The 24221-nt window shown below is 39.5% G+C and overlaps 2 protein-coding genes across 8 annotated transcripts in view; one reads left to right on the forward strand and one right to left on the reverse strand.

Annotated features, from left to right (window-relative positions):
* Positions 1–3790, forward strand: part of VCL (vinculin) — a 115409-nt gene extending 111619 nt beyond the window's left edge. For all 4 annotated transcript variants that reach the window (XM_077895068.1, XM_077895071.1, XM_077895070.1 and 1 more), the window contains one exon: positions 1675–3790. In XM_077895068.1, the coding sequence (XP_077751194.1) occupies positions 1675–1821 (147 nt within the window). In that variant the 3' untranslated portion in view covers positions 1822–3790. The remainder of the gene's footprint in view (positions 1–1674) is intronic.
* On the reverse strand, positions 2205–24115 carry AP3M1 (adaptor related protein complex 3 subunit mu 1). Of its 4 annotated transcripts, none has more exons than XM_077895073.1 (9): positions 23813–24115; positions 16120–16395; positions 15311–15482; positions 12360–12497; positions 11136–11221; positions 9992–10125; positions 8939–9146; positions 7826–7970; positions 2205–7357 (listed from the first exon to the last, which is right to left on the reverse strand). In XM_077895073.1, the coding sequence occupies exons 2-9, from the start codon at positions 16390–16392 to the stop codon at positions 7257–7259; spliced, it is 1257 nt and encodes a 418-aa protein (XP_077751199.1). In that variant the 5' UTR covers positions 16393–16395; positions 23813–24115; the 3' UTR covers positions 2205–7256. The 4 variants fall into 4 exon arrangements, with proteins under 4 accessions (XP_077751199.1, XP_077751202.1, XP_077751200.1 ...); XM_077895076.1 differs by lacking the exon at positions 23813–24115 and adding an exon at positions 23536–23788; XM_077895074.1 differs by lacking the exon at positions 23813–24115 and adding an exon at positions 23420–23788.
* Positions 24116–24221: the final 106 nt, after the last annotated feature.

Here is a 24221-nt window from a genome sequence, read left to right on the forward strand (position 1 = left end):
TGGAAGGCCGCGCTGTGTGCCATACGTCTAGTATCACCTCACAGTAGGTAGCACATCTTTTGTTGAGCTGCGCAGACAGGCTCATTGTACACGGGTGAGCATGTGGCTGTGGATTGGGCACTGTAGAGGGGAGTTAGAGAAACAGACACAGTCCCTCTCCTCAGGGAACTCACAGGTAGTTTGGGAGGCCAGCCCTGATCTCTGGGCCAGGAGACAGAGGCTGCTGTCTGGTGCCAGTGGTACTGCTTCCACTGCCTTGTTTTAGTCCAACAGCTCTCCCCCTCCCCCTCCTCGTACACCATGGGTTGGATCTTCACCCCTAACTTCCATGTATTCTAGGCAGGGTCTGGGCACTTGGGCTGTTCCTTGTCATGTGATCTCATCTGCACCAAGTAAAGGAAGTGGAAACAAACAGAGAAAGAAGGATAAAGACTCATGGTTTCAGACCATATCGTTTAATTAACCAACACAAATGTATTTGGGGAATATCTCCTATGTTCCTCCTAATATTACAGTAAAAAGAGAAACTAACAGTGTGGTCGAACTGCAAAACCACAGGACTGCAAGTCACACGTTTTGAGTCCTCATCCTGATGATTGTGTGAGTTTGGTTGCGAATCTCTGAACCTATCTGGGCCTTAGCCTCTTTGTGGACTGAGTGAAAAGATCAGCTGACCAGGAATTTAAGCCCGTAGTTATGCGTCTCAGAGCCAGTGAACCCTCAGAAACTGTGTGGACAAATTTTATACACGTGAGCATTTTCCAGGGAAGACTCTACAGAATTCCTCAAAATCCTCAAAATCCTCAAAGTCCTCAAAGCGTCTGTGGCTCAAAAATGGTGTTTTTTTTTTTTTTTTTAATCAAAAATAGTTAAAGATTTAAAAAAAAATTACTGTCCTAATAGATCAATAAGTTCTCTGAGTTTCTATGTTGGAGTATTAGTGTGTTTGCAGTAAGCTTGTGTGTCTAAATTTATGTATTTAGACTTTCATGGATTTATAAGATGATTGGTTTGCTCATTTGGTTAATTTTTTCATTCATTATTAAAATATTTATGAAATACCTCTTTTTGTGCCAGGCCCTGTCCTAACATGGGGCATAGCAGCAAACAAAAGTGACAAAAATCACTGCCCTCGTGGCACTAAAATTTGATAAAATTGGGTAAAATAGCAGATAAAGCAAACAACTTAGGTAAAATTTGCATGTAGCGTATCAGTAATGACGGGTTCTGTGGAGAAAAATGAAGAATTAGAGGATGAAGAATGCTGTCACTTGGGAAGGTGTTTGTATTTAAAATAAGGTGAGCAGGGAATGCCTCCCAAAGTGACATCTGAGCAAAGATCTGAAGGAGGTGAGGGCTAAGCCGTGAGGGAAAGGCATTCCAGGTAGAGGGAACAGTAAGAGCCCGAGGCGAGGCAGCAGCTTGTTTGAGGACCAGGAAGGGAGTATGTGCTAGAGGCCAGCTGTGGGTATAGTACATGATCATTGATGGCCGTTTTTGGATTCTTTTTGGTGAAACCTCCCCGCCCCCCCCGAACCCACCAGTGATGTGACAAGTACGGGGGATGCCAGCTGCGGGTCGGGCAAACTGCAGTCCATTCCTAGCTTAAGCCAGTTCTGGAGGTAGGGCCACATCGGGGACTCTGAGTAACGGAGCATTTCTCTTTGCTTGCAGGCCACAGAGATGCTGGTTCACAACGCCCAGAACCTCATGCAGTCAGTGAAGGAGACTGTTCGAGAAGCAGAAGCTGCTTCAATCAAAATTCGAACAGATGCTGGATTTACACTGCGCTGGGTTAGAAAGACTCCCTGGTACCAGTAGGCACCTGGTCACACCTGGCTGGCACAGAAACCCCTACTAAACACAATGAAATGGTCTGAGTCCCAGAAGATGCTGAGAATTGCTAGGGGGTTAAAAGCCACCTACATCCTGGCCTGACATAACAGAAAGGAGTGGGGCCTCTTCACTTTAGAAACCTTGTATACTCTTGTCATGGACACTTCGAAACGTGTCTCCATACACAGCCTGTATTCTCAAACACAGTTATACTCATGTGCACTCTGTCCCAATAGGAAGACTGGGTTTCTAGCCCACGGACTTCACATAAGCTCAGAATTCACGACTGAACACTAGTCAGACACCCTGCTCCGCCCTCATTCCCTAGGGGACAGTTCCTTTTCTGCTTCCTTTTTACTACACCCCCCCCCCCCCCCCCCCCCCACCACCACCAGCAGGTTAGTTAAGAAGGAAATCGCTGTGCCTCCAAAATGTGTTTTGGGCTTTCCACGTTGCCCCTGACCCTGCCTGTGCTATCTGGGTCCTTTTCAGAAGTGAGCTTTGCTGCTACAGGGGAAGATGGCCTCTGGGGAGCCCCAGCATGTGGGGCCTGGATTCACTTCTTGCCCTTCCCGTTTCATCCTTCTAATTTCCCCTAGTGCAAAACCAAATTTTGCTCTCAGGAGGAAATCGCAGAATCACATTCGTGTGCTTCTGTCTTTACCTTGCCCCTGAGCAACGTCTGTGCTAGGGAAGGTTCCTGTCCTGTAGCCCGCCTCGGCCTGCCAAGGTAGCCATCCCACACACTGTGTGTCCTGGTGCTTTCTGCCACCGAGGGGCAGAGTAGCCGGGTGCAGCCCTGCCCATCTTCCCAGCAGGGCTGTGCCCAGGCGCTTCATGCTTCGTCACTGCCTGCAGAGGTCTGCGCTGAGGCCTTAGCATTCATTCTTAGCTCTTACTGTTCTTTCTGAGCTGGAATGCTGCATTTAGTTTTTAACCAAATCATGTCTCCAATCCTGGCTTTTGTATTCCTCCCTCATTACCCTTCCTAGACAAGATTTTAAAGATATGTGTTTGTTCATTGTAATTTTGAAAGATCCTTTTTATCCTTTTGAAATTCAGTCCTAAGAACTGGTGCTTGCCACCCCCGGAATGTTTAATAGAAAGGCAATCCTGTCTGAAGGGCACTTCCTACCTAAGGGAGGTTGGCACTTGCAGACTGGAATTCTGGCACCGTTGGGGATGAATCAATGGGAAATAGTCCTCAGTATATTCTTTCCTCCCTTAACCAAGCCCCTCTATCCTCTCCTCCCTCCCAAGTAACGAATGTCCGTGAGTAATGAGTATAATATTTAATTATCACCATACGTTTCCTATTAGCAAAGTGAGAGAGAAGAATTCTTCTTTTTTTTTGCACTTACACTGCTGTCTAAGCATTGCACAGCACATTAAATTGTACTTCCCAAAGCCAGAACTGGATGAGTAAAGGAGTAAGAAACCATTGCCTGAATGTCCTTCCTTCTCACCTCCAATGTGTTAAATCCCAACATCGAATGTATAAACCTTGTCCTCAGTTGGTACTGTACACTCAGGCTTTCCTCTATTTTCCTTTAACTGATGAATATTATTTTCAAGGCCCTCAGCATATTTGTATAGTTGCTTACCTGATATAAATGCAATATTGATGCCTTTAAAGTATGAATCTATGCCAAAGATCACCTTTTGTTTTATGAAAGATTACTTAGAGGAAATAAGAAAAATCATGTTTGCTCTCCAGGTTCTTCCAGTGGTTTGAGACACTGGTTTACACTTTATGCTGATGTGCTTTTCTCTAATATCAGTGCTCCAGACACAGTGAAGCAAATTGGGAAAAAAAAAAAAAAAATCCCTGAAGACTGATTAGAGACATCACCACTAAAAAACTACATTTATAATCTAGGATTTGTTATATGCAAATATTTTCTGCCTCTTCTTTTGTTCTGTTTAAAACAATAAAGTGCATTTGTATAAATAATACTTTAAATGATGGGTATATTATTTTGGCAAACACGTTTAGATCAGCTTTCTCCTTTGTTTGAAAAATGGCCAATGAAACTAATCTTCAGGATCTGGAAATGAAACACTTTTATTTAACCCAGGTGTTGTACTGGATGAACAGTGTATCCTACTCCTGTAGAGCAGTCGTGTATTTACTTAATGAGCAAAAGGACAACTTTGGGGATTACATGCTAGAAGGAGGTGATCAAGGTGAACAATAGGAAGGAAACAGATGATGTGGATCATTCCCTGGTTGAAGTGGTATGTCTTTATCTTAATGCTAGCCAGTCATGGAGACCATCACTCCTGAGAAGCTGAAGCTTTACATGTGCAGGAATACCACAGGTCTGTTTTTTCATATTTCAAAGTCCAATATAGAACAATAGGGCTGTTGGAGATCCGCCAGGGTTATAAGGCAGACATAGCTTTGGGGGACGTATTTATCTTGCTTGAGGAAGTAGGAGTAGGTACTTGGGAGTTAGAATGGGCACATCACTGTTTTTGCCTGATTTTCCGGATCTGAAAGGAGATCGTTAAAGAGGGGTAGTGCTGTGGACTACATTTACTGCTGGTTTAGAAGCATTGCTGATTAGAGAGGCCAATTCCAGACTGCTGGAGTTAAAGAGAAATGTCCAAGGCTACAGAATTAGCTCGGCAGTATCTGAAAACAGTATTCACGGTCTCATTTTTGTAACTCACCATATGTTCACGGGCACTGCCTTCCTGCTACATTATATTTTAGTTGTTTTCTCAAACCAGAGGACTCCAAGAACAGTGAAGACCAGCATCTTCCAAGGGTTGTTCTGTAACACCACTTTAGGAATGAATCCATCGCATGGATTCTGTTTGGATAAATGATGGTAACTTCCTTCTGCAGAGAAATGAGCATCTACTTCATTTGCTCTTAGGGTATCTCCTTTAAGAAATTATAAAATAAGGGCTGCCTGGGTGGCTCAGGGGTTGTGCATCTGCTTTTGGCTCAGGGTATGATCAATCCCAGGATCCAGGATGGAGTCCTGCATTGGGTTCCCTGGGGGGGACCTGCTTCTCCCTCTGCCTGTGTCTCTGCCTCTCTGTCTCTCTATAAAAGAATTTATAAAATGGGGCAATTCTGGGATTAGCTGTAATTCTACATTTGAAAAATATTCTACTACTAAGTTATTTGTGGATCTTTGTTATTAGTAGGTGGTAGTGGTGGTGGTGATAGGGAGAGTACCTTTGATCACTTACTGCTCAGTCTCTGGCAAGACAGTGATGCTCAGAGAAATTATCCATGGCTGTTAACATATTGAGGTTAAGAGAGGAGCACTTCCAAGTGCTTTGCTGCAACCCTTACAGCTTATGTGATGATACAGAACAAAATCTGATCATGTTTAGGCTGCTCTGATGCTGAGGCGTACCCATCTGAGAATGCTCAATCAGCAGTCAAGCTAAAAAATCAACTTGTTGCTTTCATCTTTTTATTGACAGTATAGCCAGATTAGAGAAAGGATTTACTGGATTCAAATGAATAAATACAATAATTTAATTGTAAAAGGAAACAATCTACTTGAAAGTTTTAGCAGAAATTGCTAGAGACAAGGGACTCGGCATATAATCTGCTTACTTATATATAAGAGAAGACAGCACAAAGAAAATTGGACAGTCCAGTTATACATGGTTGAGATTCGGGATTCTGCAGAAAGAAAATGTACTGATTGTTCTTTTGAGATAGGACATTAAAAGACATTAAAAATAAAAGCAACTGGGCTGTGTAACCAACGTTAGGCAAAGACAATAAGTATTTGGCAACATCTTGATTTTAGCTGCCAAGCTAATATTGGTTACCCAAGAAATTTCAAATTTTGCAAAAAGTGCCATTTCCTAGTAGGTGAACGGCAGGCTGGGTACCCTATGGAGGCAGAGGTAAGAACGCTGCTGTCTGCTGGGCTCTCTCTGGTAGCCTCGACCACTAGCCCTTAACAGCAGAGTGGGATGAATTTAAGGGCCATTCTTATGATATGGGAGGAGTTAGAAGCCGAGAAGAAGGAAAAGAAGGGAGTCACAAGAAAAAAACTAACAGCATAAGTAAGAACCAGTGGGAACCATGACAAACAAGCACTTGTATCTTCCAGCCTTCCTCTCTCCTTCAGGTCTAATGAGGCCAAGTGACTGGACAAGGACTTCAAAGCCAGTGAGGTTGAGTGAAATGATACAACTCTAGACTGACTTCTCAGCCAAGACGATCAATATGGTTTCATCAGTGTCACTGAGGATCTTGTTACTGCCTCAATATCATGTACTGTGTCAGTACAGCAGAGACGCTCAAGTGACAATTATGACAACAGTCTGAGGAAGGAACCTACTGACTACTGTAGCCTTGGGAAGCACACGGTATGAAATAGGAGCTCCCCTTAAAGGCAAGGGATACAGGTAAATTCAAGACCTTAAGAACAACAATAAAAAAGATAAAAGATTAAAAAAAAAGTGACCATAGTGAAGCAGGCACATTTTTTTTTTTTCTTTTGCTGAACTAGGGCTTGAGGCCTTTAGGCTAAGATGGTTTAAGTGGTGTTGATAAGCTTTCTAAAACATGAAGGTGGCAAAGTTCACTTAAGTTTCTCCTCTACCCTTTAATTTGCTTCAAATCTCAAATGTTTGTGCTTGCAATAACTTCCTAAAAGCAGAAGTAATGTTCCCTTTTATTGCCTTAATAAAGCATTTGCCCCTTTGATACGATTTTTACTATGCTATCTAACAGCTGAACTAGTGGCACAAAACTGAGATGGGTACTTACTGCAGCAAGGTCCCTGTAAATCAAAATCTGAGCTTTACATAAAAATCTTATTTATAAAAAATACAATACCAAGTACAGTGAGAATGAAGCACGGAGCAGTGGTGCTCCCTGCCAGGGCCATGTGGAAGTGGCTTTTGCTACAGTGCTTGCTTAATGGCACAAGTGAAAAGCTGAATAAGGCAAACACTTGAAGAGGCAGTTTTTTGTAAACTTCTTGGGGTGGGGGGAACTTCCTCTGTGGGGATAGATGCTGATTTGGGATGGCTAAAATTAGGTGTGATGTTTGGCTGCACTTGATACATCACATTACAGATTAAGACTGCTCCTGCTGAGACCAGTTCACTTGTTTTCGGGGAGAGGTTATCACTGTAGCCTTTTGCCTTTATTGTCACGATGTGCAGCCTCCAGCTGATGCCCCCCTATGGAAGCAGTCACCTCCAGAATCTTTCTAACTGAAAAGATATAAAATAAGCTAAGTCATTCAAAGTTTCCTTAGCTGAAAGCTCCTTCAGAACCCTACATTGATTACTAAGCAACTTCATTAGCGGTGTGTAGCATGATAGGAATGCTTTGACTAATATGTATTCCCACCCACTTGGTACCTAACAGTAATAAACTATAATGACACTAGAAAAACAAACGGATCTTGAGGAATTTTGGCCTCTTCTCATGTTCTCACTTGGAACTTTCCAGCTTTCGTGACATATTTGACTCCTTTAAATGGCTTATATTTCTCCCCATACATGTCCAAGCGGTTTACTTTTAAGCCTGTGTCCAAAAAAAAAAAAAAAAAAAAAAAAAGGTAAGGAAAGGAACAAATTATTTTCCTGGCCATACCAACCAACAATTATTTGTCTAGCAATGAACACTACTGAGTAAATCTGACATTAACCAAGTGTCCCTTCTACTATTCACAAATTATAGCACTGTGGGGGGGATGGTTTTAGTTCAGATTCCCAAGTGGGCAAAGAATGTCTTTTAAGGATAAATCTTTCTGTATGAATGACTCTTCCCTTTGTGCTTGGATGAAGAGGGTGCAGAGGAAGAAAGCTGTGTGAAATAAAGTGCTCTGTAAATCACTGTACCTCGGACTATGGCCCCACAGCACGGTGTGACAGGCAAACTGGAGCTATTGTTCTTTCTAGAGAGGAAATGCTTGTACCCTTCTAAGCTCCAAATAGTTGACCCCAGCAAAACTCAGTTAAACCGCAAACATAAGTCAAAACTTATCCTTACCAGAAATAGCAAGCTGCTGGATCTTGAACTGTATGTTGAGACTTGGATTCTCTTCTGGCTTGGGTGCTCCAGACTGTAAATTTACCAGTCCTTTAAGACTCGGGAGCTTTTGTGGAGTAATTTTTCCCACATCCCATGTTAGTACCTTAAAAAGGCATAAGAAATACAATCTGAACCATTTACTAAAGACAAATGTTCAAAGACACTATAAACTTCTGTACAGAATGACGCACAGTATCTTGGAAACAAGGGACCTGGGATCTTCACAGAGTCTTACCACTAATCAGGTCTGTGACTCTGAATGGTGAGGGCAGAGAACCAACGTTTGTAGAGCATCCACTTTTGGATACAGCACTGTGCTTAGCACTATTCATACATCTCAAAAAGGCCTATGATGTAGGTTTTGTCTTCTTTTTTTTTTTTGGTTTTGTCTTCTTTTTACAAAGAAACTGAGGCTCAGTGGTCAACCTCTGGGGAAGTTCTTCAAATTCTGAGGACTGGTTTTTACTTTAAAAAATGCCTTTTCACTTAGCAGGCAGCTCAATGACTCTGCTGCTGAAAAGAACCACACTTTTTACCCAAGCAGGAATCTGAGAGAAAACCATCTTTTTACAGTTTCTCTGCAAACCCTTTGCTAGAGGCACGTTTACGTATGGTTATGTATGGTGAGGAAGCAGCTATCCTAGCCAGCATTCCCTGTGGAAGAGTATGAATTGCTTGTAAATGAAAAAGAAAGGTCTTAATGATCAATTTCTACAGAAAATCGAACAATTAATAGACTACAATACTAACTTCTTATATCCAGATCATGCTTTTCTCTTTTTAAAAAAGCTTTCTACGTCTTCTTCCTTAGTGAGTATGTCTCTAGATTATCAGTGGATGAGGAAAGGCACACTCTGAAGGAGAACAGAATGAGTCTCACGTTTCTGTTCATCTCCTCAGCAGCAGATGCGGGATTCCCTCCATAGCCAGTGGCCGAGTACAGGTTGTTCTCAGGTTTTGTGAGGAACTTTAGTTTTAACCAAGACATTAACCCTTCCTTCTGCCCTCCCTGCCATCAGAAAATAAAGACTGCAGAAACATTTGCTCACTCTTGATTAGAGCTAGCTGTACCTTGGTAACTGGATCAAATGTATAGCTGCCTTGTGTTGGTGTCAGGTTCATATTCAGCACAACTTTGGGCATATGAACTGTTACTGTGATTCCTTCAATAGTTTTCCCCATATTCTGCTTTGGTCCAATTGTAATATCAAATCTACCGCAAGAACTGTTCTCCTTAAAGCTGATGCTATGTTTCACATACACCGGTATTGCCACTAGACTGAAAAGAAAAAGACAGATACAACCACAAACATAATTAATTGTGTGAGACAGCTCCTGAGGTAGCCTGAGAACCTCAGTCCAGAGTATTCCACTCCTTTGACTCTACCGAGGGCCATATATCCCCAGACCTGGAGGGTCAGCATTCACTAGTACTCACCAGAGAGTCTGAGCACCACCACACTAGGAATTACACAATTTCTGAGCAAGAAGTATCAAATCAAGACAGGATTCAAGATAGGATAAACAAGTGGCACAAATAGCCCTAGTTTGAAGAAATTAATTAAGGTCCCATAGAAAAGAGAATTTAAAATTAAACTAAATGAAATTGTCCCTATGTGGTAAGAGCCAAGAAATAACTCCTCTGCTTTTGAGTATTACTGATGCTACCCAAATGCCTTCTGATATTTTCAAGGGACAAACCATTTACAACCCACAATGCCAATTCATTCATTTAAATCTTAGTACCCGAAAGAGTGACCGGAAGTCAGTTAATTGGGCGATTGCCTAGAGAATTAGAGATGTATCTGTCTCCCTCTGTCAGATATGAAGTCTACAGACCACAGTAAAATTATGGCATGGGTTCAAGGTTTTGTGTAGGTTGTGCACAGTCCAAAGTGTTTGTTCTCCGGTATATGTTTTACTAGTACTTTATATTCTCACATTCAAGGAACACTGATTATTTTAGATACATATTTCACCAGTTCTTCCTGAGTTTCCTAATGAGCCATGGCCAAAGAGAGCAGTGATGAATTCAAGTATCCACCTGTCAGAATGAAAAAGGTAAGGGGACTACCCATCACTCTGATACATGATAGCAGATTTCTAGTTGATGCATCAACGTACTTTTGTGAGCTGACACGATACGATATGAGTCGGAAATTTCCATCTGGAGGAATAAATGACAAAACTCTTTCAGATTCCCAGCGCTTGAACCGGATGCAGGGGTGGAAGCTGACATCGTCGAGAAGCCGTGGGTTCTGCCAGGAAAACAAGACGGCAGTATTCACAGAGTGTGCGGAATAGGGCAAGTCTGCTAGGATACTATGAGAAATTAATGTACTCCCTAAGGATAAAAGTTACATTACGAGTTTGTTACTATGACCACAATAACACACAGTTAACAGTTTCACAAGGCTTTGAGATTTCAAATATATTTTGTAAAGCAGGGGAGGGGGCAGAGGGAGAGGGAGAGACAATCTTCAAGCAGATTCTCCACTGAGTGTGGAGCCAGACCTCACAACCCTGAGCTGAAATCAAGAGCCGGCTACTTAACCATCTGAGCCACCCAGGTGGCCGCAAATATTTCATATGTTATTTTAGTTGAATTTCAATTACTATTAAGTAGAAAATGTGAGCCGTACTATCATTTCCATTTCACAGATGACAAAAATGAAGTTGGAAGAACTCAAGGTCAAAACGAGATAGCAACAGAACTTTGTTCTCTTTTCTTAGTAGTGTATCATGCCAAGTCTAAAATGATGCAAAAGATCAATGCCCTTTCTTATCAGTAAAGCAAATAATAATTCAGTGAGACTACAGATTTGCAGAAGCCATCCAGCCATTTAAGCCACTTCTAACATAGCCAGGAGAAGACTTCTCCTCAGCCTTTCCATAAAGGCCATGCTCATTATGTAAGCCACTGTCTTGGGAAGCTGTGCTAAGAATATTTCTGAGATAGGGGTACCTGGGTGGTTTAGTTAAACAGCAGGCTCTTGATTTTAGCTTAAGTCATGATCTCAGGGTTGGGAGAACAAACTCCATGTCAGGCTCCCCGCTCAGCATGGAGTCTGCTTAAGATTCTCTCTTTCTCTCTCTCTGCCCCTCCCCCTGCTCATGCTCTCTCTAAATAAGTAAATAAATCTTAGAATATTTCTGAGATAATACTTACAATCTAAGATACAAACATCTCTCAGTATTTATCATTTCTTTCAGTACTTCATATATATTAGGCATACAAAGATCTACAGGACAGGAGAACAAAACTTACCATGAAAGAAAGAGAAAGGTCAGGCATTCCAGATAGCTTAATGCAAGCATCAATGACCCCCTGAATTTCTGCAAACACTGTAGATCCTGAAGAAAGGAAGTGATAACATCACTGGAATTGGAGTCTAGTAAAGACTAGAGCGATCACTGTCTCTGAAATAATGGAGACATCACCTCGGTGTCAGACATAATGAAACTTGCACATCTACTAACAAGTTAGTGGGACAGAGGATCCATTGCACCAGTTATGACAGTTTCTTCACTAAACGCCCACACCTAACTGGTAGGACTGGGGTAATTCTACGGAATATCAAACCTGCCTCTGTCTTGACATAGTCAACCTTGTAAGACTGCTGGATATGAAATTAAAATGTTTTTGGGGTGCCTAGGTGGCTCGGTCTGTTAAGCAGCCAGCTCCTAATTTCTGCTCAGGTCATGATCTTAAAGTCCTGAGATGCAGCCCCACCTTGGGCTTCCTGTTGGGCATGGAGCCTGCTTAAGATTCTCTCTCCCCTTCCGCCTCTGTCCCTCCCCATCAACTCTTTCCCTTTTAGAAAAAAAAAGTGTTTGAAGTTAAAATATTTTTAATGGAATTTAAAAATGAGGCAAATTTCTCATTGAAATGGACTAAGCTGTTAACTTTGAATAGGAGCCATTATTCTGTAATAATGTAGCTATTATTCTGTATGATAGAATTTTTATAATGAAAAGGGCACTGATTGAAGAAAAAATACTGGCTATAATTCACAATAACTCATTTTCACACAGCAACTAGCTGTGTGACCTTGAGCAGATTACTAAACCCTTTTGAGCCTCAGTTTCCTTATGTATAAAATGTGAAGGTTGGACTAGATGTTTTTAGTAAAATTTATGGTTCTAATAGAGTACAGCTGTTTTGTCTGGGGTCTTCAGAAGTACTGTATGTAAAGTGGTAGCAAAAGTATGGTGCATGGTAGATAATACAATAAATGTTGAATAAATGGCAAGAGGGAGAGGCAGACAGGGTAATAACTGGCTTAAAGTAAGGCAGCATGAGATCTGATTTACAAAGGTTTGGCAGATCTCAGCTAGTGGTTATGAAAATTATATGTAGCCTCTGGGCAAAATAAACAGATTTTAAGCTATCAGGAAGTGAATGCCTTTCTGCTGAAACCATACTACCAAGAGATTTCAATTTTGTCAGCTCAACTGTTTTTCCCAAATAAGATCACATGCACACAATTACCTGATTTATCTATAATTGCATCTATTTCTTCAACGACATCAAAATAGGCTTCATTATTTGTGTACTTTACCCCTGCCCGCCGCCATGGGATGTTGGACAGCTGCCCAGTGGGGAGTGTGTCCCCAACATTACTACTGCCTAGAAACCAGAAAAGGAGAAAGCAAAGGTAATGCATAAAATAGTCATCAGGAAAGCTATTAACAAGGGTGATAGGCTGGCTCAGTTGGTAGAATGTGCGACTCTTGACCTTGGGGTCGTGAGTTCAAGCCCCACACTGGTGTATAGTTTACTTTAAAAACAAAAAAAGAAAGAAAAACTATTAACAGGAAAAAAAAAAAGAATGCTTTAGTTGCTTCTTTAATGTTTACGTTTTCTTCATCGAAGTTGTGGATGGTTTCCAGAATTGCTAGAATTGCTATACCGACATGATCAAATTTCTAGGGGACAGAAATAGGCCATGTGGTCCTCTATGTGCCAAACCAGGTTAAATTCATTTACCTATCTTTTGCTTCCTGTGTGTTAACAGTAACCTAACCTAATTCTAGTGGCTCAACAACAGAATCTCGTCCTGCTGCCAGTGATGAAGAAAAGAGGCTAGTTGTTGTAGAACCTTCTGCCGATAAAATGTCTCCACTGAGAATAAGTGATAAGTAGGCCCTTTGGTATTCAGCTTAAATTCTACATGAGATGCTGCCAAGCAGGCCTCAGCAGAGTAACAGGATGAAGAACACACTCTGGCCTTTTCCCATTTTAAGGTCAGCACAACCATATGGCTGTAATATGGCTAAGGTTTAATATAGGGCTAATTTACTGGTAAATTGACATATGTCTGAAAGTAAGTCTGATTGTCCAAAACACACCCTTGAGCTGTGACATATTTAACATTTTGGTTAATTTACATTTCCAATTCAAAAGTAGTATATGCTTAGTAACAACAACACATGGAAAGCTCAGAGTAGTGGCTAAAAAGGATCTATCTTTCTGTTACCAAAATACAACTACCATTAACAGTTTGGTATAATTCTTTAAACATTTCCCTCATAAATAGGCTGCATTTATTTTTTTCTATTTTGGTAAGTTTGTTATTTTTGACTGCACCTTAAAATATAGTTGCAATCATACTGTATATACAATATACTGTATATATATAATTAGATTTTACAGTCTAATTATGATTGGTGTTTGTGTCTCATTACTCAGTAAAAAAACAGCTCTGCTCCTGTTAAATAATTAATATAATTCTAGGTTTTTCGTGTTGTGTGTTTTTTTTCTCATATAGTTCCATCTACAGAATGCTCTTATTCCTCCCTCTTTCCCTAAATTCTGCTGATTCTTTAGGGCCCTGCATTGGGGCCAAGCACCACAGTTCAGGAGGGATTATTTCATCTACTGAACCATTCTCTTGAATGCACTGCCTTAATAACCTATGTATTTTCATTCTCTATTTTAGTAACTATAAAATACATGTTTATTTTAGAAATTAGAAAGTATTAAGCAAAAATAAAGATAGTATGTTGTTCCTTAGTTGGAGACGGTCATTGAAAATATTTTAGAACTTTTTTGTCTGTAGGAATGTTTGTGTAATTAACAGAAACTTTTATAGTTTTATGTTGGTATTTTTTCCATTTAGTATTATATCATGTGTACTTTCCAATGTCACTGTATTGTTTATAAAGTATGGACTTGCCTTTTACAATGTTATATTATTATTTACATACTTTAATTTTTTTCTAATCTCCCATCCAGAGTCTAAGTTTTAGGTGCATACATTCTGTCTTATCTTTCCTTGAATTTCTCCTAATGCTCAGCTTTGTACAGAAGATGAATAAAGGCCTCTTATAGGTCTCTCTTGTCCCATTTTTTTAGGTCAGTACACTTAGAGCGGGGTTTACAATGGTAGACAGCAGAGCTGGTGTGTTATGTAACATTTCACAGAAATCTTTCTCTAGAAGACTTCAATACTCTCAAAAAATACTGTCATCTGGATGTACCTAATTTCTAGCTATATTCAAGAAATAAAAATTACAAACTTATAACATGGAGCACCTGGGTGGCTCAGTGGTTGAGCATCTGCCTTTGGTTCAGGTCATGATCCCAGGGTCCTGGGATGGAGCCCTGCATCAGGCTCCCTGCTTCTCCCTCTGCCTCTCTGTGTCATTCATGAGTAAATAAATAAACATCTTTAGAAAAAAAAAGAAGCTTAAAACAAAGTACAAGGTCACAATGCATGAGATCTCACTGACAGACTAATTTCCCATCTTTTTGTTTTAATAAATCTTCTGCATGTATAAAACAAAGACTTGGAGGAAATAATATGTACTCTGTGGTGGAGAGTCTTAAATTTTCTATATCCTAGTAATTTGGGGGTAACGACATAATGCTAGTTTTATAATGCTATTTATAATTTTAATTTTTCTCCCAGTTTTATTGAGATATAATTGACATTTAACATCGTGTTAAGTTTAAGCTATACAACATGATGATTTGATACACTTATATACTACAATTATAACCCACTATATTGTTAGTTAACATCTTCATCACATCATATACAATAATGCTAATTTAAATATTAAAATGCCAGTCTATAAATAGATTAAGTGTTCTAAGTAGCTTCACATATAGGCTTTCCTTTTATAGCCTCACTATATTGGCTTCTCTAGGATTAACTGGGAAAATTTAATCAGTCTTATTATTTAGTGTTAAGTAATAGTAACAATGTTATTGTGGTCTTATAGAAAAGCCTATAATAAAAGAGTAATTATCAAGTTTTCTTTATCATTTAAGACCTAGTCTCCTCATGAAAAGAAATACACATTCATTTCAACAATACTACTAACTTTAACTCTGGCCAAACTGAACTACCTTAATTATTTGCCAGATCAGGCAACAAGGAGTTGTTTATAAAGTGTTAATTGCTTAGTTCCTAAGGCAGCACATTTTCACCTTACCTGTAATAGAGTTGACGACAGAACGTAGAATTGTTGGTGGTTTAATCAGTTCTTTTAAAATATTAGATTCAGTAGCCAGTGGAAATCCATTGTCTAACATTTCTTCCAAGAGCTCATATACAATGACCACATTATCCTTAATTGCAGCTTCCGAACATTCACCAAAGTAGTCCTTAACAAAATGTACATAATATTGTACAATGGAAGGCATGGAGAAAGGCTTGCTAAACATTCTTTGTTTAGAAGGATAAACTTACAGTAGCATAATTAATTGTTTAAGATGTTGAAATATGTAAATTAGAAAAAAACCCTCTATAGTTCTTTACGCTATTTCTCAATATCTTCAGATTGAATTGAATTTCCATTACATTGAAACATTAAACTAGGATGTGAACTATTAATTTACTCTGATTGGGTACCCCTAAAACATAGATAAGTTTTCAATTATTTGGTACATTTAGCAAGATAATAAAATGTAAATATTAAGACGATTACATAACCAATAAAAATCTTGGGGCCATTCAGAGAACTGTATGTGGAGGGCATTACTGTTTCCTGATGACACAATTTGTAATACATATAAAAAATATGGCTTCCATGACCATGAGATTACGGTGTTCTACTGAAATAGTGAATGGAACAGCCATGTATACTGCTATACACCCTACAAAGAAAGGGTTTATGAATTTATTCTTAGTTGAAAAGAAGAAACAGGATACATCCAAAGCTGATTACTTAGAGAATATAATCATTTATCTCACCCCCAACTAACTTTAACTTAAATTCAAAAGATTTGATGAGTAACCAACCTGAAAAGTGTCAGCAACTCGATGTAGGAACTCAATTACAAAGAGAGGTGGCACTTCAGTCTGTATGACAGACACAAAGAAGAGCTTATCCCTGTAGATACTGATGAGGTAGTGATGAGGTGTTGAAATGACAGGTGGTACATTTTCAACATCAGCAGCTTTCTCTTGAGCTTCAAAGAAATAATCACAGACAGACTGGCTCACAACGCTCTTCCAGTGCTTCTCTAGAAATATGTCACCGGAACAGTTTATGAGAAATAGACTGTGGATCATTTTCTAGGGGGGGAAAAAGTTTAAATTTAGTGTACATCAAAAAGTATCCTTGTACTATTCTGATACCCAAACCAGACAAAGGCAATACAAGAAACTATAGACCAGCATCATGTAAGAATAGTTATAAAAATCCTTGACAAAATACCAACAAACTAAATCCAGCAACATATACAGATTACACACCTTGACAAATGGGATTTATTCCAAGAATGGAAGACTGGTTCAACATATGAAAATCAATCAACGTAACACACAGTATACATAAAAGACAAAACATATAATCATTTCAAAATGTGTAGGAAAATCATTTGATAAAGTCTAGCACTTGCTTATAATAAAATGACTTAAACTAGAAAAAGAAACACTTTAAAATGGTGGGTTTTATAATATGTGAATTATATTTCACTTACAAAATATTCTTACTATGACACACAAATCTACTTCCAGGTGGATTAAACATAAATGTGTAAAAATGTGCACCAAAAACACACATAAAAATGTAATGTTGTAGTGAAAACCTGGAACAACTCAAATATTTATTAATAGTACTATGGAAAAATAAACTATAGTATATTATTAAAATGAAACATTATATAGCAATGAAAACAAATAACCTATTGTTAAATTAAGCAAATACGGATGAATCTTACAAATACAATATTGAACAAACAAGCCAGATGCAAAAGGATACATAAGTATGATTCTATTTATATGTGGTGCTAGAACAGACAAAATTAATCTATGATTTAAGAAATCAAATGCCATCTTTTATGGAGGAGAGAGGGAGGCAGTGACTAAGAAGGGATGGGGGATATTTCCTAAGGTGCTTATAAAGTTTAATTTCTTGATCTAGATGATAGTTATAAGTTATATTCATTTTGATAATTCATTGGGTTTTATATTGTGACATACAATTTTCTGAGTATAACTTTATGTCAAATAAAAACTTTATTATCCTTGCAAATGGGGGATAGTAGAAAAATATCTAATAACCTTAATGTGTTCATTTTATGTAGATATGTAGATAACATCACTTATCAGGTGTTTAGTCCCGTGGTCCACTAATTCGAAATTATAGTATTGTATAAGTGTACTCCAACTGTAAAAAATTTAAAACGAATAGTTTCTCTGCATGAAGATAAATTACAAAGAGGAAAGGAAGACTTTCCAGAATGCATTCATTCAATTCCATTGTCACAGAAGACAATGACACCAACCTAATTCTTTTGAGAGCAAGTCATTTATTTTATGAATGCAGCTGACATTTAAGGACTACCTGGTGATTATTTCCCCTTCCCATTTGGCACAGTTTCAGAAGTTTTTAAATAAATTACTAATTACTAAGATGTGTTTTAGTAGCTACTGTATTAATAAATATGAACATTAAGAGTTAGGGTTCCTGTCACTAGAAAAAAACAATGTTTCTTTGTTCAAAGCCATCTCTATTTAGTCAAGCAATCAACATGAGCTGGTAGCAATAACTCTGAAGCTTTTTACCTACTAAATTTTTCTAGATTAATACTGAAATCTATTAAATTTTTCTACTTTATCTAGTCGGATGCTCTGTTTAATAGGTTTGCTTTGGGTCAGCTTTATAGTTCTATTCAGGTGTTAAATAGTGTCACTGGAATGTAGACTTACTCTGTAGAACCTACTGACTTTAGCTATAACCTCCGCTGATACACTTTTTAAAAAAGTGAAACAGGAATATCCAAGGATAAGATTTGCAACTAAATTTGTATTATGATAGCTTTTCTTGGAATAAAATCTTCATCTGAAATACAAAGTATAACTGAAAGAAGGATATTGTAATCCACTCAATGAGATTTAGATTTGAGCACTTTGGGTTAGCCAGTTGTGGAATATGGTACTCTTTGAGAAACTAAATTTTCAGCTCTATTCAAAGTGTTTATTCATTAAGGATAAATAAATATCTAAAATGTCTTCTAGGCCAGGCACTATACTAGGCACTTACTTACCTACATTATCTCATTGAATCTTTACAACTCAATGTTACAGATATTGCACTTATCCCTGTTTTACAGATAAGATGATAAAGGTCTTAGAAATGTTAAATCAGATCATACAATAAGTATCAGAGCTAAGGTTCCAACCCAGGCCTGGATGAATCTTGGGCTCCTGTTCCTACCTGACTCCTGGAGACTAATTATTATGAACACACATAATGCAGAACTGTCCAGTAGGATTTCCTGCAATGATGACTGTCTTATATCCGTGCAGTCCAATATAACATCCACTGTGGCCACTGAACACTTGAAATGTGGCTAATGCAACTGATGTACTGACGTTTTAATGTTAACTAATTTAAATTTATATAACTACATGTAGCTAGTGGTTATCATATTGGACTAAGCAGCAAATGTGCAAGAAGAGCTGAAGGATATGTTTCCTATTTAGTTAAATGCCAAAATGTCTTCTAATGAATTATTTACAGCAGGAATTATATTTAAAACATCTGACATAAGTTATCTTATTAAACCATTTATTCTATAGAAAGTATAGTTCACATGGGTTGGTGGTACTTTGTGCCACAGTACACCCTAAAAGAGTTGTTTGTTCTTGAAGCAAGTGGCTTCATAGTTCCTTTATTTTAGAGGCCAGGTTCCTATTCATCCTCTTACTGGTGAAAAATTCTTTCCAGGGAGTTTGCACTCCTGGGAAGTTGTTTTCATTGGTAACAGTTCTAATCTCAGAAGAATACAGTAAGTTAAACCAGCCATCTGGATTTATTGCTATCCTTAGTACTGGGATGAAAGCATAACACTTATAGCTCTCAACATTGCTTGGCTTTAAAACCCAATTCACCTTTCTATCATAAGAAAAGAGAGCTTAGAGGTGCTTGGGTGTCTCAGTTGGTTAAACATCTGCCTTCAAAAAACAAACAAACAAAAAAAACGTCTGCCTTCAGCTCAGGTCATGATCCTGGGGTCCTGAGATGGAGACCCATGTCAGGCTCCTTGCTCAGCAGGGAGCCACCTTCTTCCTCCGCCCCTCCTCTTGCTCATGTCTCTTTCTCTAATAAATAAAATCTTTTAAAAAAGAGAGAGATTATTTATTCTATTCCTTTATGACTAAAGGCTAATGCATATAACAATGAAATAAATGTCACATGTGACAATATAAATTAGCCTGTTTCTTTAGTTACTTATTCTTTTGGTAGCTATAATTACTTCTTTTCATCTTTTTTTTTTTTTTTCAAATTTATTTATTTATGATAGTCAGAGAGAGAGAGAGAGGCAGAGACACAGGCAGAGGGAGAAGCAGGCTCCATGCACCGGGAGCCCGATGTGGGATTCGATCCCAGGTCTCCAGGATCGTACCCTGGGCCAAAGGCAGGCGCCAAACCGCTGCGCCACCCAGGGATCCCCTCTTTTCATCTTTTTAATAAACTTTCTGGGAAAGCTACACACTGCAATCACAACCATTTTTTGGTTCTTAGTGACTTTTGAATCAGAAAACAGAATGCGACCAGCTTATTTTAAAGCCACTTGAGAAAGTTCCATCAGAGCTTTGACTGCAGCTTAAATATTTCATAAATCTTCTTTACCAAATGTTGGACACTCAACCTGATGATTCACAGCCAATGCAATTATAATACAGACGGTCCCTGACTTATGATGGTTTAAGATTTTTCTACTTTAAGTTTGTGCAAAAGTGATACGCATCCATTAGAATCCATAATTCGAATTTTGATCTTATTCCAGGAGAGCAATATAATACTCTCTTTGGATGCTGGGTAGAGGCAGCAGGCTGTAACTCCCAGTCAGCCACTTGATCACCAGGGTAAACGACAAATACACTTACAACCATCCTGTTCTTCACTTCAGTATTCAATAAATTACAAGAGACTCAACACTTACTCCAAAATACACTTGGTGTTAGATAGTTTTACCCAACTGTGGGCTAACAGTAAGTGTTCTGAGCACATTTAAGGCAGGCTAGGCTAAGCTATGATGCTCAGTAGGTTTAGGTATATTAAATGCATCTTTGACTTACAGTATTTTCAGGACATAACCTCATCATAAGTTGAGGAAGATACGTAGTCAAAATATCCTTCAAATAGTGTCTAAAAAAGAAAATGCATTCCTTCTACATATAACAGAATGGAGGCACAGAAGAGCCTATATGCAAGGTAAGAGAATGAGATTAAAGAATCTAGCACCTCTGATTCCCAGGCAATATTTTGACCATTTACTCATTCAACAAGTAGTTCTGAATATGTTTTATATATAGTAAGCAATGGTGATAAAAGAGTGAACAAAGTAAGAGTACCTGAACTGAGAGTGTTTAGAGTTCAGCAACGAAGGCAAACAATACAGTAAGATGCAATTTCTATGACAGGGGAAATACAGTGTCCTTCAGAATTCCACAAATCTTTGAGGTGACAGAACACAAGTAAAGAAATCCAGTACAAATTTAGCAACTTTAGGAGGTGAAGGTAGGTGGCAAGATGAGATTGGGAAGGAGATAAGCAAATACAAATACTGGTTCATTTAATTGTCAGACCAGTTTTTTATGGTAGTAAGCAGGGAATTCATGAAATCCAATTGACAGTTAAAAAAAAATTGTACTGTAGAAATTTAATAGGGCACCAGTTCAGAGATGAATTATGGTGGTGGCCTAGACTACAGTGTTGACAGCAGTGATGAAGTAAAATGAAAAGATAAATATTCAGGCTTAAGCAAAGATTAGGTGGATTTGGACGCTGGAGAGGAGAGGGAAAATGAGACACTTAGCTCTCATCCTGTATATTGACCCAATTCTGGATATATTTGACCCAAATGGATATATTCGAAAAACTATCATAAATGTAGGTCTAGTGCTTCAGAGAGAAGCTGAGTTGGAGACATGCCTGTGAGTACACGTGACTTTTTGTTAATGGGAATTATAGCTACAAGAAGAAAAAAAAAAAACTATAAAGAGATTATATGTGCATAGTAAGAAGAGAGCCTATGGAAAGAATTCCAACATCTGAGTAGCAAGTGGGACAAGGAAGTGGGCCTAAAAAAAGGCTGAGAAGATGTGGCTAAAGAGCAGTAAAAAAGAGGGGGCTAACAGTTTTTAGTAACTAGAGGTGTTAGTCTTGTTTCCAGAGGAACAGAATACTACACATTTTAAAGGGCACAAAGAGGTCAAGCTATAAGAACTGAACATGTGGTGTTTTTTTTTTTTTTAATTACCTGCTGAAGGGCTTTTTCAGACTCCCCTTCAATTCCGTAGAATTTTAATATTATATATTTATGTATCTAATATACTGTAAAAATACTATGTTTTATATATGCAATGATTTTTTATTTTTTGCCTCACAAAAAGCAATTTCTGTCCCTATTGAGAATTTATAAATTAACATATAGGGGACATTGGTGATCTTAGTAAATGTAGTTTAGTGATAGTTCAGTGAAAGGCAGGAACAAGACAGGCTGAAATGGGCTGAGAAATAAATAGCAAGAAGTGGGGAAATCAGAGATAAGGAGAGAAGATGATACATTCAAGAACTCTAGCTGTCAAGAGGCTGAAAAGACTTGAAAATAAATGGAAGTATTTCACAGTTAAGAAAGAATATTTCTAATTGCTGAAGGAAAGGTGTGAGTAGAAGGGGAAAGGTGGATGATGTAGGTGGAAAAAACTGAATAAAAGAGGCTCCTGATAGGGTAGGAGAGGATGGTATTGGGTAGATGAAAGGATCTACCTTCCCTCATAAGGGACACTTTTCCTCTTTAAACAAAAGGGAAGAAGTTTTGTACATTTGGTGGTAGGAAGATGATCGCCTCTATTCTCTCTGTGCAATAGGAGAGATCATTTGTAGAGGGAGAATTCCACTTCTCTATAAAAGCCATCTGCTACTCATGCATTGAGGTATTATTGAGCTACTTAAAAATATCTAGCCTGGGGAACTCTGTGTATAATGGCGAATGTTTAGAAATATTCTAAAAATCCTAAGATTCAGTAAGAAAAAATCAGCCTTCCTGCAAAGAGAGTTTTCCTACCAAAGGTATGTAAATTTCAGGTACTTCCTCATTCATCTCTTTTCCCAGCTTTTCCTATAGTCTCAATTGAGAGTGTCCTCCTTCCTCCAAAACGAATTCTTCCATTTTTAATTTTGACCCCACTCTCTTCTCTCTCTTCTTGGATCTTATCTCCTCTTTCTTGAATCTTTAATCTTACAAACCTTGGTTATTGTTTTCTGCCCCCAAACATAATGTTCGTTGTATTCTTTAAAACAAACTCAGGGGACAGCCCGGGTGGCCCAGCCGCTTAGCCTTCAGCCCCAGGGTGTGATCCTGGAGACCCGGGATCGGGATCAAGTCCCACGTCGGGCTCCCTCATGGAGCCTGCTTCCCTCTCTCTGCCTGTGTCTCTGCGTCTGTGTCTCTCATGAATAAATAAATAAAATCTTAAAAAAAATAAAACAAACTCAGGACTTGACAGCCTCAATAATGACTTGCTTCCTGCTCCAAATGACGGATTAGTTTACACTCGCAGTTAGTATCTCCTACCAGTTACTCACTATGTTAAAGCAGTTCTCTCAAATAGCCTAAGGACTCCCTAATCATCGAATCTAGCTACCTAGCCTCAGACTTCAACTTCCTCCTTTGATCCTTGCAGCATTTCGTGTCATTGATAACTTTCCCCCAAACCCAAATAAATACTTCTTACCTTATTACAGGAAAACTTCACCTGGTTTAATTCTCACCTTGAAAGTTTCTTTTCGGCTTACTTCCCAGCCTTTTTTTTTTTATTTCTTTTAATTTTTCTACCGTCCACACCTAAGACACTGTTTCAAACTCGATATATCCCAATCTCCACAAAATTCCTCCTCATGAGGGCTCCTAATTTTAGTGGCTCCACCTCCTTAATCATATAGGCTACATATGCTTCAACTTCGGGCACGATCCAAATCCAACAAATCCTACCAGCCACAGCGCTCATCACTTTAACACCATCAGTTTGGATTCCTGTCACCTCTCCTGAAGCCCTGGGACAACCTCCTCACGGTATTCCCTACCCCGAGCTCATCTGGGCGCCACCCTCTGACTGGACGTCTGTTCAGGTGTGTCAGGAGTTTGTCTTCCAACGCAGAAGCCTGGGGCTGAGGTCCAAGCTGTTGGTACTCCGGCTCACCGTGGATGGCAAGATCTTCTCCCTGAGCCGAAGCACGGCGAGGGACCCCAACGAGTCTGAACCTCTTGGGCCTGGGACCCGAGCAGGCCGGGCTGCAGGTGCACCTCTCCCTTCCGGCCCTGCAGGCGAGCAAGCCCGGAAGGCCGAGAGGAAGGCGCGGTCAGCATCAGAGCCTCTCCCGCAGCCCCGGCTGGAGTCCGGAGCCCCAGCTACTCAGACTGCTCCCCAGTTTTCGAGCTGTTCCCTGTCCGCAGACTCCCCGCCCCCCCACACTCACCCCGACACCTGGGCCAGCCAGTGATTCGGCGCCAGGTCCACTCCGGACCAAGGCTGAGGCAGCTGAAGAGGCCGCGAGGACCCCGAGCTGGGCTGCCCAGTAGATTGCCTGACTGACAGCTTCAAAGTAACCAACTGGGGCTACGGTATCGGAAAGATTACACGAGCAGAAAGACGTTGGATGAGAAGAAAGGTGTCTCCTGAGGTTTAGGATCTAAAATCTTCTCGATCACTCAGAACCCGGAAGAAAGGAGGGTTTCGCACCATGTGGACTCAGGCGCTCGGACGCAGCCTAACTCAGTCTGGGGTCCCCCCGACTAGTCGGGTGGGCGGGGCCAGAAAGAGGCTGGGCCAATGGCTGTGGGAGGGAGAGCCGCGGAGCGGAGCGAGTCGGGAGGGGCGGGGCTCGG

Source organism: Canis aureus, chromosome 4 (assembly GCF_053574225.1).
Source record: "Canis aureus isolate CA01 chromosome 4, VMU_Caureus_v.1.0, whole genome shotgun sequence".
NCBI classification, from domain to species: domain Eukaryota; kingdom Metazoa; phylum Chordata; class Mammalia; order Carnivora; family Canidae; genus Canis; species Canis aureus.

What these genes read in the sequence shown, in the direction of transcription:
- AP3M1 (XM_077895073.1), bottom strand. Translation starts at nt 16,392, where the DNA reads ATGATCCACAGTCTATTTCTCATAAACTGTTCCGGTGACATATTTCTA. An exon ending in GAGTTGCTGACACTTTTCAG is followed by an intron (nt 15,483 to 16,119) that starts GTTGGTTACTCA and finishes CATTTTGTTAAG; the next exon opens with GACTACTTTGGTGAATGTTC. An exon ending in TGTCGTCAACTCTATTACAG is followed by an intron (nt 12,498 to 15,310) that starts GTAAGGTGAAAA and finishes TCTGGTTTCTAG; the next exon opens with GCAGTAGTAATGTTGGGGAC.